This window comes from Mustelus asterias, chromosome 22 (genome assembly GCF_964213995.1).
Source record: "Mustelus asterias chromosome 22, sMusAst1.hap1.1, whole genome shotgun sequence".
Classification (NCBI taxonomy): domain Eukaryota; kingdom Metazoa; phylum Chordata; class Chondrichthyes; order Carcharhiniformes; family Triakidae; genus Mustelus; species Mustelus asterias.
The window spans coordinates 56,913,106-56,930,974 of record NC_135822.1 but is presented as its reverse complement, the minus strand read 5'-3'; the positions used below and the strand labels follow the sequence as shown (position 1 = coordinate 56,930,974).

The window sequence follows — 17,869 nt, the reverse complement described above, 5'->3', positions numbered from 1 at the left end:
CTTGTCCATGTGATCCTTTTTTAAAAAAAACCCTAAGGTAATCCCAATTGTCCGCATTTGGCCCATATCCCTCTATACCCATGTAACTGTCTAAATGCTTTTTAAAAGATAAAATTTTACCCGCCTCTACTACTCCCTCTGGCAGCTTGTTCCACTCACTACCCTGCGTGTGAAAAAAATTGCCCCTCTGGACACTTTTGTATCTCTCCCCTCTCACCTTAAACCTATGCTCTCTAGTTTTAGACTCCCCTACCTTTGGGAGAAGATATTGACCATCTAGCTGATCTGTGCCTCTCATTATTTTACAGACCTCTATAAGATCACCCCTCAGCCTTCTACGCGCCAGAGAAAAAAGTCCCAGTCTATCCAGTCTCTCCTTATAACTCAATCCATCAAGTCCCGGTAGCATCCTATTAAATCTTTTCTGCACTCTTTCTAGTTTAATAATATCCTTTCTATAATAGGGTGACCAGAATTGCACACAGTATTCCAAGTGTGGCCTTACCAATGTCTTGGACAACTTCAACAAGATGTCCCAACTCCTGTATTCAATGTTCTGACTGATGAAACCAAGCATGCTGAATCCTTGCAACAATTGTGTGCTCAAAGAACTCTGATTCAAAATGGGGAATCACTCAAAAAGTCCGAGGCATTCAGGAACAGGGTGCAGGTCCAGATCCTGATCCTGCCCCCACTGACTGTGACTACAATCAGCTACCAGTTAGAGAGAGAGGCACAAATTCTCTGAAACTAGTGGAATTCGAAAACAGTCATTTAGGAGCACAGAATTGGAGCATTGCTGAAATGAAATGTCGACACTTTCCACCTTGCAGTCACACTAATATTCTTGCGAAGCATCCTTATCAGGGGAAAAACATCAGTTTGAGATGAGAATACCGATTGGTCGGTAAGTGGACTCTGATTGGCAGCAGTGTTGCCATGGATAATGCATCAGTGGATGGTGACAACTTGGCAGTTATCTGTCATCCACTGGTGCATTCTCCATGGCAACGCCTCTAGCAGAGCCAACCAATCAGCATTCTCTTCTCACACAGTATAAATTTCCCTTTATACTGGCCTTCTTGCAAAGTGTCCTGCTGAGTGAGGGGTGAAAAGCTTCAACATGTCTCCCCCTTTTTTAAAAAAGGATTCTCTTGCCGTGAGGATGAGGGGATTTGACCATTTCCGTGTACTGTTGGTATCCTGTGGTGAGGGGAGGGTGCGTGGGGCTAATGCGGGTGTCCTCGAGCTCTGCAGCATAATGGGGAAGTTAGCCACAATCGGAAACATCCCCAAGTGTTGGTCTGAATACCTGCCACAGTTCGGAACTCCCCAAGTTAACCTTCTACAGGGAGCTGCCGTCTGGACACTGCATTGGGCAGGTGGATTGACACGTTAAAAAGGAACAACCGAATCCTTTCCCTATTAACCCCAAAAGTTAGAGACACCCCTCCACCGCTGGCAGCCTATCCAATTGAAAGAACCATGCAGTATTAATCGGAGCACACCATTTTGTTGTTGTACATGTCGCTGGTCAGACCGCACCCAGCGTACTGTGACCAGCTTTGATTCCTCAACATGGAGGGCGATGCCTTGGAAAACGTTCAGAGGGGAGAGATCGGAACAGGTGAAGAATCTCAGCTATCCGGACTTACGGTCTACTTAATACAGAGCAGTGTAGACTTGAGCAGTGACGTGTCAGAGGTCTATAGAGGCGTGTAGGAGAGAATCCCATTGGTAGATTTTGCATCAAACAGATTTGGGAGGCGCAACAACCCCAGTTTTAACAGGGGTATAGACAAGATGTTGATGGGTCGGGGGCTCTACACAGCTCTGGAATATATTGGCTGATGGGACAACAAGTTCCGTCAAGATGAGCATCCTTTTTTTTATTTGTGGGACATGGGCGTCGCTGGCCGGGTCAGCATTTATTGCACGTCCCTAGTTGCCCGAGGCCAGTTCAGAGTCAACCACATTGCTGTGGCTCTGGGGTCACATGTAGGCCAGACCGGCTAAGGACGGCAGATTTCCTTCCCTAAAGGAAGCCAGGTGGGTTTTTCTGACAATCGACAATGGTTTCATGGTCATCGGTAGATTCTTAATTCCAGATTTTTTTTAAAAATCGAATTCAAATTCCACCGTCTGCCGTGGCGGGATTCAAACCCGGGTCCCCATAACATGAGCTGAGTTTCTGGATTGGGAGTCCAGCGATAACACCACTGGGCCATCGCTTCCATGCATGTTGTTCCGAGAAAGAAGGGATAGTCCATTAGTACAGGGTACAGACAGGGTAGAGGCAGAGAGATCTTTTCCACTTAGAAAGGAAACAAGAACTAGAGGACACAGCCTCAAAATAAGGGGGAGTCAGTTTCGAACAGAGTTGAGGAGGAACTTCTTCTCTCAGAGGGTAGTGAATCTCTGGAATTCTCTGCCCATTGAAGCAGTGGAGGCTACCTCGTTAAATATGTTTAAGTCACAGGTAGATAGATTTCTGATCAATAAGGGAATTAAGGGTTATGGGGAGCGGGCGGGTAAGTGGAACTAAACCACGATCAGATTAGCCATGATCTTTATTGAATGGCGGGGCAGGCTGGAGGGGCTAGATGGCCTACTCCTGCTCCTATTTCTTATGACGTGGAGAGGAGATGCTAGCAGACGCTGCGACAACGGATGAATGAACACCGCTCGGCAATCACCAGGCAAGACTGTTCTCTTCCTGTTGGGGAGCACTTCAGCAGTCATGGACATTCGGCCTCTGATATTCGGGTAAGCGTTCTCCAAGGCGGCCTCCGCGACACACGACGGCGCAGAGTCGCTGAGCAGAAACTGATAGCCAAGTTCTGCACGCACGAGGACGGCCTCAACCGGGATATTGGGTTCATGTCACACTATTTGTAACCCCCACAGCCTGCCTGGACCTGCAGAGTCTCACTGGCTGTCTTGTCTGGAGACAATACACATCTCTCTAGCCTGTCTTGATGCTCTCTCCACTCACATTGTTTGTATCTTTAAGACTTGATTAGCTGTAAGTATTCGCATTCCAACCATTATTCATGTAAATTGAGTCTGTGTCTTTATATGCTCTGTTTGTGAACAGAATTCCCACTCACCTGAAGAAGGGGCTTGGAGCTCCGAAAGCTTGTGTGGCTTTTGCTACCAAATAAACCTGTTGGACTTTAACCTGGTGTTGTTAAACTTCTTACCCTATTTCTTATTACAGGAACAAGAATGTTGTAAAGCAACACCCCCTTCTCCACACCGAAACCTCAAAGAATCCCTACAGTGCAGGAGGAGGCCATTTGGCCCATCGAGCCTGCACCGACCACAATCCCACCCATGCTTATGTTTGAGATGCAAGAAAAAAAAGAGCATTAGAAAGATCCAAAAGATTAATTTTTGTTTTAATAGAGAAATATAGTACATTCCCCCCCCCCCCCCCAATTCAGAAGAAATCTCAGTACACAAGTTCCTCCTACATGGTGACCGCCTGCACCATGAGAGGGGATAAGGAAGATCGGCTCTTCCTACTTACAAAAACTCGCTAATACGTTACAGAAAAATAATCAGATCGAGAAGTTTGACACATCTGTTTTGGAAGTCGAGAAAGAGAGAAAAGGAATACCCTCTTTGCTGGTCACAGATATTTAAAAAAAATCAGAAATTCAACTTCCATTGGCAAAAGAGAGAGTCCGCAATGAACCAGTCACAGAGAGGAACACGTTCGGCGTCGACTGACCCCCCCATCAATAAATGTCAGGAAAGTGCACACCCCTAGAGACCAGGAATCGTTACAAAAAAAGGAGACACACACACTGACACACACACTGACACACACACTGACACACACACTGACACACACACTGACACACACACTGACACACACACTGACACACACACTGACACACACACTGACTCACACACTCACACACTCACACACTCACACACTCACACACTCACACACTCACACACACACTCACACACTCACTCACACACTCACACACTCACACACTCACACACACACTCACACACTCACACACTCACACACACACTCACACACTCACACACACACTCACACACTCACACACTCACACACTCACACACTCACACAAAGTTTCAAGTGTTTGGTTTGAAAAATCGAAGGACTTAATGCAAACTGCGCATGGAAGAAAGGGGCAAAAGAGCAAAAATAAAACAAATCACAAAAATATACAAATAACCAACATCTCATTGCAAAATAAATACGATCTACACAGAGAACCAGCCGCCTGTCTTAAATCAGGTCTCCTAATTCAGGTATCTCCGGAAGGTGCGGAACCAGAGGAACATTACCCACACACACACGGGGGAGGAAACGGGAATGGGAATGTCGCAGCGTTCTGGAACGCCTCTCAATTTGCTTTCTAATTATTGCTAGTGTTCAGCTCCGTATGAAATAAAACCATTTATAAACACACACAAACACACACACACACACACACACACACGTGTAAAATATATACAGGGTCACCTCCTGTATTCTCATCAGTTGAGTTTGTGTACGTGTCGACAAGGGACCCAAGTTACAAGGTCCCCAACCCTCCCCTCGATGCAAATGGCTGTCAAAGTTGAGAAAGTAAGAAGTCTCACGACACCAGGTTAAAAGTCCCAACAGGTTTATTTGGAATCACGAGCTCTCGGAGCGCCGCTCCCTTCCTCGGGTCGAGTGGCCACTCCACCTCAGGAAGGGGGCAGCGCTCCGAAAGCTGGTGATTTCAAATAAACCCGGTGGACTTTAACCTAGTGTTGTGAGACTTCTTACAGTGCTTACCCCAGTCCAACGCCGGCATCTCCACATCAAAGTGGAAATATTACAATTGCCCCCCCCCAAAAAAAATCTCATTTTAATATATTTAGATTTAAATAAAAAAACGATTCTAAAATCTATACTCTGAAAAACGATTGCCATTACTTAGTGCACACTTTATTCAAGAACGTCTTCCCCAGGGGGGAGAAGAATAAAACTTAAAGCTATTTTTAATATCACCAGTCGCTGGAAAGAGGGAAGTCCTTTGGGGAACTCACTGGGTGTGTAAGGAGACGAGTTAATGGAGATACAAATACATTGGATGGGTAATTGGTCACGCCACACGAGGATGAGGGAGGGGGGGCCCAAAGGGGTCACAATCTAATTTATCTTTGTGTCGCAAGTGGGCATTCCTGATGACCCTCTTCACTGCCTGTTCGCCCACGTAAGGGACACTGTGCCCCTGAGGACATCCGTGTACAGAGCCTCCCTGACTGGACTCGGCAGTCAGGTTGAGCCCGTGGTCGTAAAGTGTGGGCAAGGGACCTCGAGAATCCCTGGGCAACCCGCCCTCGCTCGCAACTTTAAAACAGCTGGAGGAATTAGTCCTATTCACGGGAAGGACCTGGCAAGAAATTGTGACAGCTTCTGAAGCGCGTCGAGCCTTAAACCGGCATCTTGCCGCCCGACGCCAAAACGACTCAAAATCCACTTGCGAGAAAAAGAATGACTCATCAGAAAAGCCTGCCCGGAGTGCAAATGTTCCCAGTTGGAAGACAAGAACCGACATTAAAAATATAATATAAATAAACCAACAGTATATCATTACATTGCAAATCATTCAGGAGAACACGATGACAGACAGGCCTGTAAATCCTCACAGTCACAGATCAGAGCACACAAATGCTGTCGCCTGGCATGGTAGTGGTGACCCACGTGTTTGTCCAATCAATCCCCTTACCCAGGTTTAGACACGCATCTTTTCAATAAGCAGCCAGCCCCAAAGAATCATAGAATCCCTACAGTGCAGAGGGAGGCCATTCGGCCCATCGAGTCTGCACCGACCACAATCCCACCCAGGCCCTATCCCCGTAACCCCACATATTTACCCTGTTAATCCCCCCCGACACTCGGGTCAATTTAGCAAGGCCAATCCACCTAACCCACACATCTTTGGGCTGTGGGAGGAAACCGGAGCACCCGGCGGAAACCCACGCAGACACGGGGAGAACGTGCAAACTCCACACACACAGTGACGCGAGGCCGGGATCGAACCCGGGTCCCTGGCGCTGTGAGGCAGCAGTGCTAACCACCGTGCCGCCCCCCCCCCCCCCCCAAGGCAGTCACGCTGTGGAATTCCACACCTTGCGGACTCACGCACAGTAAGTGCCCATCTCCGGCCCGGGAAGATTCACCCAACAGCTTGCATTTGGACCAGTGAGGACTGAGCAACACGTGGGTAGGACATGCCTTGGAAATGAGCTTTGTTCCGAGATTACATTCACTCAAAGCAAAGCCAGAATCGAAGACACCAGTCCAGTGTGTACCCCCCACTTCGTTCACACCCCTCTTTCACTGACCTGTCTCTGATGCGGATATGCACTCTCAGCCACTCCTGCTGCACTTCCTCAGGGAGGCACCTTCATTCATTCTACAACTGAAAGTGGGGCACTGGTCCAATCGGTAGATGACACCTCTGCCTCTTGGCCTGGACTAGAGGGGCCAACGGGATGAGGTTACAATGAAGGTGGTCCACAGTGGGGGGCTGAAAGCTTTCTGGAAACATGGACACGTGTAGGGGCGTGTGGGTCACCAAAGCACAGGGGCTGGTTAGTGACACCCCCATGGCTTCACTTCAATTGCTACTGAGAGTACGGCGTTTGGTTAATACTTCAATCATCCAATTCTTCAACCTGGAGACCCCAGATACGGGAATTGGTTTGGACCAGACGTGCGAGGTATGAAAGGCGGCCATTTTACCGCTGCCTATTTGTAGGAGCATTTAACCAGCTTCCCTACCTCTCTCTCTACAACAATATCACCTCCACCCACCAAAACAAAATCAAACAAAACTTCAATGACTTTGGCAAAGAACTAAAGGCCTCCCAAGTCCTTGAACACCGACGCGAGTGCCGCTGCGGTGTTCACCCAACCGCCACCAGATACGGGGGCTGAGGGAGAAAAAGGAAGGGGGATGTGAAGGAGGGAGAGAGGGGTGAGGGGACAGGAGGGAGAGAGCGGTGAGGGGACGGGAGGGAGAGAGGGGTGAGGAGAAGGGGGAGGGAGAGATAGAGAGAGAGAGACCAGCCGGGGGGACTGGAGAGAGGGGGAGAGAGAAAGAGGGGGGACTGGAGAGAGAGAGAGGGGGGGGGGGAAGAGAGAGAGAGAGAGAGGCCAGGGGGACTGGAGAGAGGGGGAGAGAGAAAGAGAGGGGACTGGAGAGAGAGGGGGGGGGAGAGAGAGAGAGAGAGAGAAAGAGAAAAAGAGAGAGAGGCCAAGGGGACTGGAGAGAGAGAGAAAGAGAGGGAGAGAGAGGACTGGGGGACTGGAGAGAGAGGGAGGGGGAGGGAGAGAGAGGGGGGCCAGGGGGACTGGAGAGAGGGGGAGAGAGAGAAAGAGAGGGGACTGGAGAGAGGGGGGGCGGGGGGGGGAGAGAGAGAGAAAGAGAAAAAGAGAGAGAGGCCAAGGGGACTGGAGAGAGAGAGAGAGAGAGAGAAAGAGAGAGGACTGGGGGACTGGAGAGAGAGAGAGAGAGAGAGAGAGGCCAAGGGGACTAGAGAGAGAGGGAGAGAGAAAGAGAGGGAGAGGGGGGACTGGAGAGAGAGGGAGGGGGAGGGAGAGGCCAGGGGGCCTGGAGAGAGAGGGAGAGAGAAAGAGAGGGAGAGAGGGGACTGGAGAGCGAGGGAGAGAGAAAGAGAGGGAGAGAGGGGCCAGAGGGACTGGAGAGAGAAGGAGAGAGAGGGAGAGAGGGGACTGGAGAGAGAAGGAGGGGGAGGGAGAGGCCAGGGGGCCTGGAGAGAGAGAGGGAGAGAGGGGCCAGGGGGACTGGAGAGAGAGGGAGGGAGAGAGAGGCCAGGGGGACTGGAGAGAGAGGGAGAGAGAGGCCAGGGGGACTGGAGAGAGAGGGAGAGAGAGGCCAGGGGGACTGGAGAGAGAGGAGAGAGAAAGAGAGGGAGAGAGAGGACTGGTGGACTGGAGAGAGAGGGAGGGGGAGGGAGAGAGAGAGAGAGAGAGGCCAAGGGGACTAGAGAGAGGGAGAGAGAAAGAGAGGGAGAAAGGGGACTGGAGAGAGAGGGAGGGGGAGGGAGAGAGAGAGGGGGGCCAGGGGGACTGGAGAGAGAGGGAGGGGGAGGGAGAGAGAGGCCAGGGGGACTGGAGAGAGGGGAGAGAGAAAGCGAGAGCAGGGGAAATGGAGGGATGGGGGAGGGGGGGGGGGGGGGAAGAGAAGAGAGGGGGGGGCTGGGGGGACAGGAGGAAGAGAGAGAAAAGGGTGGGGGGACGGGAGGGGGGAGAGAGAGGGATGGGAGGGATCGGTGGGGGACAGGAGGGAGAGACGGGGAGGTGGATGGGGGAAAGAGAGAGGGAGAGGCAGGGGGAAAACGAGAGGGAGACAGAAGTGTGGGGTGGAATGGGAGGGAGGTGGTGAGAGGATAGGTGATTGGGGGTGGGGCGGTTGAGGAAACAGCAGCCAGCAACAGGGTGGGTTTTTATTTCAGTCGACTCTGGTTGGAGGCTTCAGAGCTGTACAGCAACACACACAGAACCTCCCCCCCTCCACCATCTGAAGCTGCCCAAGCTCGCTCCCAGGTGAACACAGAGTTTCCAGTCTTCAACAGACGGCCATCGGCGCTGTGTCCGAGGTGACGGAGGTCTCGCCTGGTCTCCGTCCAGCTTCCACGGCTGTCTTCACCCCCAGTGGCAGCTGTACCAGCCAGTAGATCTCCACGCTGTGTTTCCCCCCTCCCCTTTGCCCACACACACACACAGGCCCAAGTTGTTGCGTGTTGTCCTGTTCCTTTCATCCCCACACACACACACACAAACACACCACTATAAAAACATTGCACTGAGTTTGTCGACGCAAACCCGCTTTCAATGCCCAGGAGCAGAGGCCAGCCCTCCAGAGTACCACGCATCTCGGAGTCGGCTCATATACTGTTCTCCAAAGTGTGGTTGGGTTTATGGTCCAAAGAGTTCTGCTCGTTCAGGAGGTTTGTGGTCTCGTCCGCTATCGTCTCCGGCTTGTCCGCCGCAGACATGTCGATCCTGGCGTGGGGGTTCTCGGGGGACTGGGGGGTGCTGTCCAATCTCGAAGCCAGCAATCCGTTCTGGTATTGCTGCCGTGTGACCTGCTCGGATACAAAAAGGAAACTGCGTTAAGGGGTGCGCCGTGGAGAATCCCCCCCCCCCCCCTCCCCCCACCGTTAGCCGGGTGGGGGAAGGTGTGCAGACACAGCGGAGACCTGGCGGCGAAACTGTTGGGGCGTCAGGCTGACGAATGTGTGCCACTCCTGACGCGAAGTCACCCAAGGGTAACTACTTCTCTCCACAAGGGCGGCACGGTGGCACAGTGGTGAGCACTGCTGTTTCACAGCGCCAGGGACCCAGGTGACTGTCTGTTTGCGTGGGTTTCCTCCGGGTGCTCCGGTTTCCTCCCACACTCCAAAGGTGTGTAGGTTAGTTAGGGGGATTGGCCATGCTAAATTGCCCCTTGGTGTCAGGGGGATTAGCGGGGTAAATATGAGGGGTTGCGGGAATAAGGCCTGGGTGGGATTGTGGTCGGTGCAGACTCGATGGGCCGAATGGCCTCCTTCCGCACTGCAGGAATTGTGAAAATCTGGAGTTGTACAGATGCTGCCACATCGGCAGAGTATTCTCACCATTTTCATAGCATCTCTCATGACCACAGCCCACTGAAAAGTCCTTTCCAGCCACTATTCAGTCCCCGTTTGGGAAGTGGAGCAATCCCACCCAACACCCAGCGGAGGGAGCTGCTGAGCTTAGAAGCCAAGAGTTGAACAGCGGTGCCACAAGGCGTTGTTAAGCAGTATTGCAGCCTCAATCCCCAATCCACAGAGTAGCCATCACCACTGGCTGGGCCAGAACGTGCTGCCCATTTCCAATTGCCCTCGAGAAAACGCTGGCAAGCTACCTTCTTGAACCGTGCATCAGTGGTGGAGGGAGTGGAGGTTTGTGGACGGGGTAGCGATCAAGGGGGGGCTGCTTTGTCCTGGACGGTGTCGAACTTCTTGAGTGTTGTTGGGAGTTGCACCCATTCGGGCAAGTGGGGAGTATCCCATCACGCTCCTGACTTGGAGATGGTGCGGTAAGAAGTCTCACAACACCAGGTTAAAGTCCAGCAGGTTTATTTGGCAGCACTAGCTTTCGGGGCCTCGAGCTCCTTCCTCAGGTGAGTGAGGACGTGTGTTCACAAGCAAGGCTATATATGCATATACATGCCCTGTGTTGGTGAACACAACTCCTCGCTCACCTGAAGCAGCAGCTCGAGGCCCCGAAAGCTTGTGCTGCCAAATAAACCTGTTGGACTTTAACCTGGTGTTGTGAGGCTTCTTACTGTGCCCCACCCCAGTCCGACACCGGCATCTCCACACTGGAGATGGTGGACAGCCAGCAATTGCCAGCCACTGAATCCCTGGCCTTGGTTCATCGACTACAGCCTGACCCAGTTAGGTTTCTTCATCCCACCAGGATGTTGATGGTGGAGGACTCGGGTGATGGTGATCCAATGTTATGGAGAAATGGTTAGATTCTCTCTCGTTGGAGATGGCCACTGCCTGGCTCAGGGTAAGGTAACAGCAGGGACAGATTAGTCACTGAGGGAGAGGGGTGGGGGGGGGAGGGAGGGAGAGAGAGAGAGAGACTGGGCCGAGTGTAAGTGGCCAATTTCTTTTTAAAATTCATTCGTGGGACATGGGCGTCGCTGGCTGGGCCCAGCATTTATTGCCCATCCCTAGTTGCCCCTGGAGGACAGTTGAGAGTCAACCACATTGCTGTGGCTCTGGAGTCACAGGTAGGCCAGACTGGGTAAGGACGGCAGATTTCCTTCCCTAAAGGGAACCAGATGGGTTTCTCCGACAATGGTTTCACGGTCATCAGTAGAATCATAGAAACCCTACAGTGCAGAAGGAGGCCATTCGGCCCATCGAGTCTGCACCGACCACAATCCCACCCAGGCCCCCAATATCCCTACATACTTTACCCGCTAATCCCTTTAACCTACATATCTCAGGACTCTAAGGGGCAATTTTTAGCATGGCCAATCAACCTAACCCGCACATCTTTGGACTCTTAAGTAGATTCTTAATTCCAGATTTTTTTATTGAATTCAAATTCCACCATCTGCCGTGGCGGGATTCAAACCCGGGTCCCCAGAACGTTAGCTGAGTTTCCGTATTAATAGTCTAGCAATACTACTACAAGGCCATCGCCTCCCCAGGTTAGGTTAATATTTTATATTCATAATACCGACAGGCCCAGGAAAAACTGGTTGAAATAACCAGAAGTACAGCGCGGTCGTTAGGCCTGGCGGGGGTTCGAGAGAAATTCTCGGCACCGCACACTTTAGGAAGGACGTCGAAGCCTTGGGGAACGCGACACGCCATTCAAGCTGGCACAGGCACAATGGGCTGAATGGCCTCCTCGAGAGCGCTGAAGTGCGAGCCTTTGAACTCTTACCTTGACGTACTGCAGGTCAGTCAGCGCCCTGACAGAGAAATCAGGAATGTAGGGGCTGGAGGATGTGGGGGTGGGCAAGACCATGGACGCCACGGAGTCCGTGCGCTCGGCATAGTGCAGCGACATCGAGCGGCTTATCTCACTGTTGCGAGAGGGCGGACGGGTCTCTGCAGAGAGGAAAAAAAAAACACACAACGACCAGGAGGATCAGTACCCACGGCGGTTAGCAAGGGACGAGCTACAATTGGGAAGGGTCTGCAACCAGGGGAACAAATCAGTGCAGGCGATCAGCTTGGCGGAGGGGGAGGCAATCAACGGGCATGCATGGGATTCACATCACACGCTGCATGCAGAGCAGCGGCAATCGGCGTAGAGCGCGCACCAAGGACACTGCCGTCTGCGGCAGAAGTGGGTTATCGATAGGACTCTCACGCCTCTGAAGAAGTCACTCCACGCTGCCCTCCTTCATCCTCACTGCACTGGAATCACCGCCTGCTCTCCTCCCCCCTCCTCAAACCTCAGACCGTGCCCTTCCTGGGGCGTCAGCGCTTCCCACCCACCCTGGGCATTTCACCTCAATCACAGGTCAGAGTTTCTGTCCTTCTCTCTCTCTCTAACCCTGACGGCTCCCTGAACAACAGACTCCCTTGCGATCGAGCGCTAAGATGGCATTAAGATGGAATTAAGTCGGAGAGATAACGCAGTCGGAATTCATTGTTTAAAAACGTCGACAAAAATCATTCCGAAAGATTTAGTGACGTAAAGGCGTGCGGTTAGCCAGCAAAACCAGTAATATATTCTTCATTGATGCATGCAAAGGTGAGTAACTACGGCCAACGTTCATCTAGGGGTTGGGGAGGTGGTTCACCGTCAAGGCCACTGGTTCAGTAATGAGATGCCAAATCTTAGCCAATTTCAAACAGGTTTTTTTTAAACCCAGGATATTTGGGAATCGAATCCCAGGGAAAGAGCGGCCTCGCTCATTGTTAGTCGGTTGACATTCCGCGGGCTCTGTTAAAGGTCAGCAAAGGCGTTTTGACCTTCTCCCCACTGCAAAAGAAACGAAATCAAGCACAAGTTTGATAGTTTGACTCAAAGTGAGTTCCCCCCCCACCGTGGCGCCCAATGCTCAGGAAGCCTGAACGAGAGGAACAAGCAGTGGCTGGACTGGCTGGGAAGGAAGAACCATCATTCCTAATTTTGCTGGAGACACGTGTTGTCGAGGCTTTGCGCCTTGCACTCATCAGGACAAATGCAAGAATGCCAAATTTCAAACGATCATAACGGGAGGAAAAAGGTGCTGACCGGTGGGCGGGTCCACTCTGATTGGCTGACACATTGCCATAGCGAAAGCAATAGACAACTACGGGTTCCCCATACTTATAGGTAATTTATAAGAAAAAGGGCAAAGCTCAAATGCGTTCCTTTTGTTTATCTGCCCTGTATATAAGCGCATGTCACTTCTAGCAAGTGTAAACGCGTCATGTTACTTGTTCAATGGATCATTCTTAAACTGGTTGTGCGTGCAGTGATTAGCGCACTCAGGGTTGTTCACACAAGTGCTGCCCATTATTTGCAATTTGATATTCGTGCACTGGTCCCAATGAAGGCAAAACGAAAAACTTCCTCAACAGATCTCTCCTCTCACAATATTCAACTTCTGTGCAACAAAGAGCCCATTTCAAATTTGCTTGCAGGGTACAGCTGGCTTGGTGGCCCGTGCGGTCGACACCAAGCCACACATTTTCTTAAAGGGAGCACTGTTTGTCTGTGACCTTTGTGTCCCGTGCTCCGCATTCCTGTTGCGTTGTGGGCGTACAACGCCGAGGTAATATGAGCAACAACCCCACCCCGAGCAAAGGTCCATTACTCCACACCTGAAGTCGCTGAAAGCTATTTTGAGCACCGCACCGTAGGAATGATATATTGGGCCTTGGAGGTAGTACAGTGCAGATAGGGGCGGCACTGGTGGCACAGTGGTTAGCACTGCTGTCTCACAGCTCCAGGGACCTGTGTTCCATTCCCGCCTTGGGTCACTGTCTGTGCGGAGTTTGCACGTTCTCCCTGTGCCCGCATGGGTTTCCTCCGGGTGCTCCGGTTTCCTCCCACACTCCAAAGATGTGTTGGTTAGGTGGATTGGCCACGCTAAATTGACCCTTAGTATCCCAGGATGCGTAGGTTAGAGGGATTAGCAGGGTAAATATGTGGGGTTACGGGGATAGTGCCTGGGTGGGATTGTGGTCAGTCCAGACTCGATGGGCCGAATTGCCTCCTTCTGCACTGTAAGGTCTCTTTGATTTCTATAATTCTAGTATAGATCTACCAGAATGACACTGGTACTCTAAGACTCAATTGATAAGGAGGTATTACACAAGATAGGTTGGAATCCCCAAAATTTAGATAGACAAGGAGTGATTTGATCGAAGCTTTGAGATATTGAGGGGATCAGATTGGTTGGGGAGTCATTGACCAAATAGACAGACCCTTCAGTAGCGAAATCACTTCCACACTCAGAGGATGATAAAAGCTTAGAGCTCTCGTCTACAAATAGTATTTGATACTCGATTAATTGTTCAACTCAAATCCAAGATTGATTTTCTTTTAAACCAAAGGTATTAAAGAATAAAGATAAAAGGCAGGTTATTTACCATTGTGTGATGATAGTGTGCTATTGCTATAGATTATTTTTTATGTTTAAGGGGACTGTTTACAGATTCAGTTCTATTCTGCAGGCGGTGTGTTTGGAATACATTTAGCTCAGATGCTGGGAGAGCAGGATACTTACTCATTTTAGCTGTGGTGTTTACCAAGATAGAGCTAATGGACTTCCGTTTACAAAAAGGAAAAGGTCCCCTGGGTTTTTGATTAAAGGAATGGAATGTGGATACAGGTAGGCAGGGTCACATGATGATGTGCTTAATGGGCGGGGCTAGATCTGCAGCAGAGGAAAACAACTTTTCAGTTCTGGCTGGGGTTTGTTTGAAGACAGTTCTACAAGCTGTGCTGAAGCTCATTCTCTCCGAAAGCTTCAAGACTGATTACACTGATTGTAGCAAGTATATCAACGGGTGCTAACTGTATTTAAAGTGGCTTTGTAAGTCTGCAAAAGAAATGCTGCTTATTTGGAATGGAAACAGTGATAAGTTCGAAATTAAAGCAGTTAATGGTTAAGCTGCTTCATTTGTTCGAGTTATATTTAAAACTGTGTTATTAAATAAAGTTAGTTTTACTATAAAAGATCCCCAATTTGTCAGTGGAATCAGTCCTGGAAGGAAGCATGCTGATCTCATTAACGATTTGGAGGAAGGAACTGAAGTTTGCTAAGTTTGCAGATGATACAAAGATATGTAGAGGGACAGGTAGTATTGAGGAAGCAGGAGGGCTGCAGAAGGACTTGGACAGGTTAGGAGTGTGGGCAAAGAAGTGGCAGATGGAACACAATGTGGAAAAGTGTGAGGTTATGCACTTTGGAAGGAGGAAGAGAGGCATAGACTATTTTCAAAATGGGAAAATGCTTAGGAAATCAGAAACACAAAGGGACTTGGGGGTAATTGTTCAAGATTCTCTTGCGGTTAACGTGCAGGTTCAGTCGGCAGTTAGGAAGGCAAATGCAATGTTAGCATTCATGTCGAGAGGGCTAGAATACAAGAGCAGGGATGTACTTCTGAAGCTGTATAAGGCTCTGGTCAGATCCCATTTGGAGTATCGTGAGCAATTTTGGGCCCTGTATCTAAGGAAGGATGTGCTGGCCTTGGAAAGGGTCCATAGAAATCATAGAAACCCTACAGTGCAGAAGGAGGCCATTCGGCCCATCGAGTCTGCACCGACCACAATCCCACCCAAGGCCCACCCCCACATATTTTACCTGCTAATCCCTCTAACCTACACATCCCAGGACTCTTAAGGGGCAATTTTTTTAACCTGGCCAATCAACCTAACCCGCCGACATTGAAGTAAGGTGCTGTAGAAGTGAAGAGGTAGACAGGTTAGCCGGACTGAATTCTGGGGCTTAGGGCCTTGGCAGCTGAAGGCAAAGGCATCTTTTTTTTTTAGTTCATTTGTGGGACATGGGCGTCGCTGGCTGGGCCAGTCCAGAGGAGGTTCACAAGAATGATCCCTGGAATGAAGAGCTTGTCGTATGAGGAACGGTTGAGGACTCTGGGTTTGTATTCGTTAGAGTTTAGAAGGATGAGGGGGGGGATCTTATTGAAACTTACAGGATACTGCGAGGCCTGGATAGAATGGATGTGGAGAGAATGTTTCCACTAGTAGGAAAAACTAGAACCAGAGGGCACAACCTCAGGCTAAAGGGACGATCCTTTAAAACAGAGATGAGGAGGAATTTCTTCAGCCAGAGAGTGGTGAATCTGTGGAACTCTTTGCCGCAGAAGGCTGTGGAGGCCAGGTCATTGAGTGTCTTTAAGATATAGATAGGTTCTTGATTAATAAGGGGATCAGGGGTTATGGGGAGAAGGCAGGAGAATGGGGATGAGAAAAAAAATCAGCCATGATTGAATGGCGGAGCAGACTCGATGGGCCGAGTGGCCTAATTCTGCTCCTATGTCTTATGGCTCACGTTTATGCCAAAATAGAAAAGCTGTTGGGATCCGATCTGGCGTCCGAATGTAATTTGGGGTTCTGGTCTCGGGCCCAAACATCTGCGAGGACTCGGGCATGATCGCAGAATCAGAATTCAGTCCAGCAGCAAGTGGAGTCTGCCTGTTCCTCGCAGGGAGGATGTGTGTGTGGGGGGACGGACTGCTTTTCTCCGTCCTGGATCTTCCAGGACTGGACATGGACAAGCTGAACCACTTCGGGACAGGTCACCTACAGTTAACTGTGCGGCAGTGGCAAGAGAAGCTAACTGATGGGGGAGTTTCTCTGGTTAGAATCGGATAGATACGAATGGAACCCGGTGAGAACAATTCCAGTTAGCTGGATGGCAGCCAAGGAGGATGGTGTGATCAAACCTGTCAAAGGCTGCAGGCAGGTAGGGAAGGATATGGAGGGAATGTTTACCTTGGAAACAGTCACACAGGATGTCGCTGTTACGAGCTGGTGACAGAAGCGGAAACCTGACTGGGAGGGATTCCGGGGACGATGGCAACAAGATTTGGAAGGGCACAACGCGATCAAGGGCCCTGGAGAGGAAACAGGGGCCCGCAGGAGGGGGCGAGAAGGCTGCATGGGCGGATCAGAGGTCGTTGGAGGTGAGGGATGATGGCGGCAGATTTGGAGGAGAGAGAAGCAGCGCCCAAGGGGCAAGAACTTTAGCAACACGGGTTAATGCTTGGGCCAGGGAGAGAGAGAGAGAGAGAGAGAGAGGGAAACTGGGTTACTGATTAGAAGTGGGGCTCCAAAGATTTATTGCAAACCAAGGTACAAAGATGCGGAAGAGGTAACATGCAGCCAATGTCAATCCCTCAGTCCCAAGCCAGCTCGAAGGTGGGGACAGGGCACCAACGGGTGTGGGCAGGGCACAGAGGGTTCACACCTGCCCCCCAAAGGTTGGAGAGCCCCAAATGTGCTTCAAACCAAAACAATCACCACCCTCAACAGTGTATGACACCCCCGGTGGGGTGTGTGGGGGTGGGGGGATAGAGCAGGTATAAAAAAAACTGTGCAAACCATGCTGGATTTACCTTGGAACCAAGAGAACAGGGAAGCTCGTTTGAGGCTGCACGTACGGAGCCTGGAGGAAGGAGCTGGCAGATGAGGATGAAGCAACAGAGAGAGAGAGATTAAAACGCACACACTCAGAGCAGGCGAGCACTCACTTCACTGGCACTCGATAATAAGGAAAAGATGGAAGGAAAACACTCGCAACTCCACGGCACCATCCACAACCTCAGAACGTCCCAGAGCACAACCAACAAATGCCAAAAACGTCAGAGTATAAAAGAATCTGATATTAGTTAAGAAATATAAATATTCTAACAAGACTGGTCAGCAAATTTGATTATTCAGCAATTTCTTCTGCTTTTCAAGATGAGGATGTTGTTGATAGAATCTTTGATATTAACACATTAACACTGCAATGAAGTTACTGTGAAAATCCCCGAGTCGCCACAGTCCTGTTCGGGTTACACTGAGGGAGAATTTAGCACCTAACCAGCACATCTTTCAGACTGTGGGCGGGAACTGGAGCACCCGGAGGAAACCCACGCAGACACGGGGAGAACGTGCAGACTCCGCACAGGCAGTGACCCAAGGCCGGGAATCGAACCCAGGTCCCTGGCGCTGTGAGGCAGCAGCGCTAACCCGCTGTGCCGCCCGATTAGGCTGTGGGAGCGTGTCTGATGATGTGTGGTGCTGATTTAGACTCTCCATGGCAGCTATTACTGAGGCACGGTGGCACAGTGGGTTAGCATCGCTGCTTCACAGTGCCAG

At 50.6% G+C, this 17,869-nt stretch overlaps 1 protein-coding gene across 2 annotated transcripts in view; it reads right to left on the bottom strand.

Annotated features, from left to right (window-relative positions):
- Positions 1 to 8,265: 8,265 nt before the first annotated feature.
- Positions 8,266 to 17,869, bottom strand: part of LOC144510038 (metal transporter CNNM4-like) — a 34,171-nt gene continuing 24,567 nt past the window's right edge. The window contains exons 6-8 of one of the 2 annotated variants that reach the window (XM_078239244.1): positions 17,122 to 17,184; positions 11,480 to 11,646; positions 8,266 to 9,132 (exon numbers count right to left, since the gene is read on the bottom strand). In XM_078239244.1, the coding sequence (XP_078095370.1) occupies positions 8,932 to 9,132; positions 11,480 to 11,646; positions 17,122 to 17,184 (431 nt within the window). In that variant the 3' untranslated portion in view covers positions 8,266 to 8,931. The remainder of the gene's footprint in view (positions 9,133 to 11,479; positions 11,647 to 17,121; positions 17,185 to 17,869) is intronic. The other variant, XM_078239246.1, reaches the window with a different exon arrangement.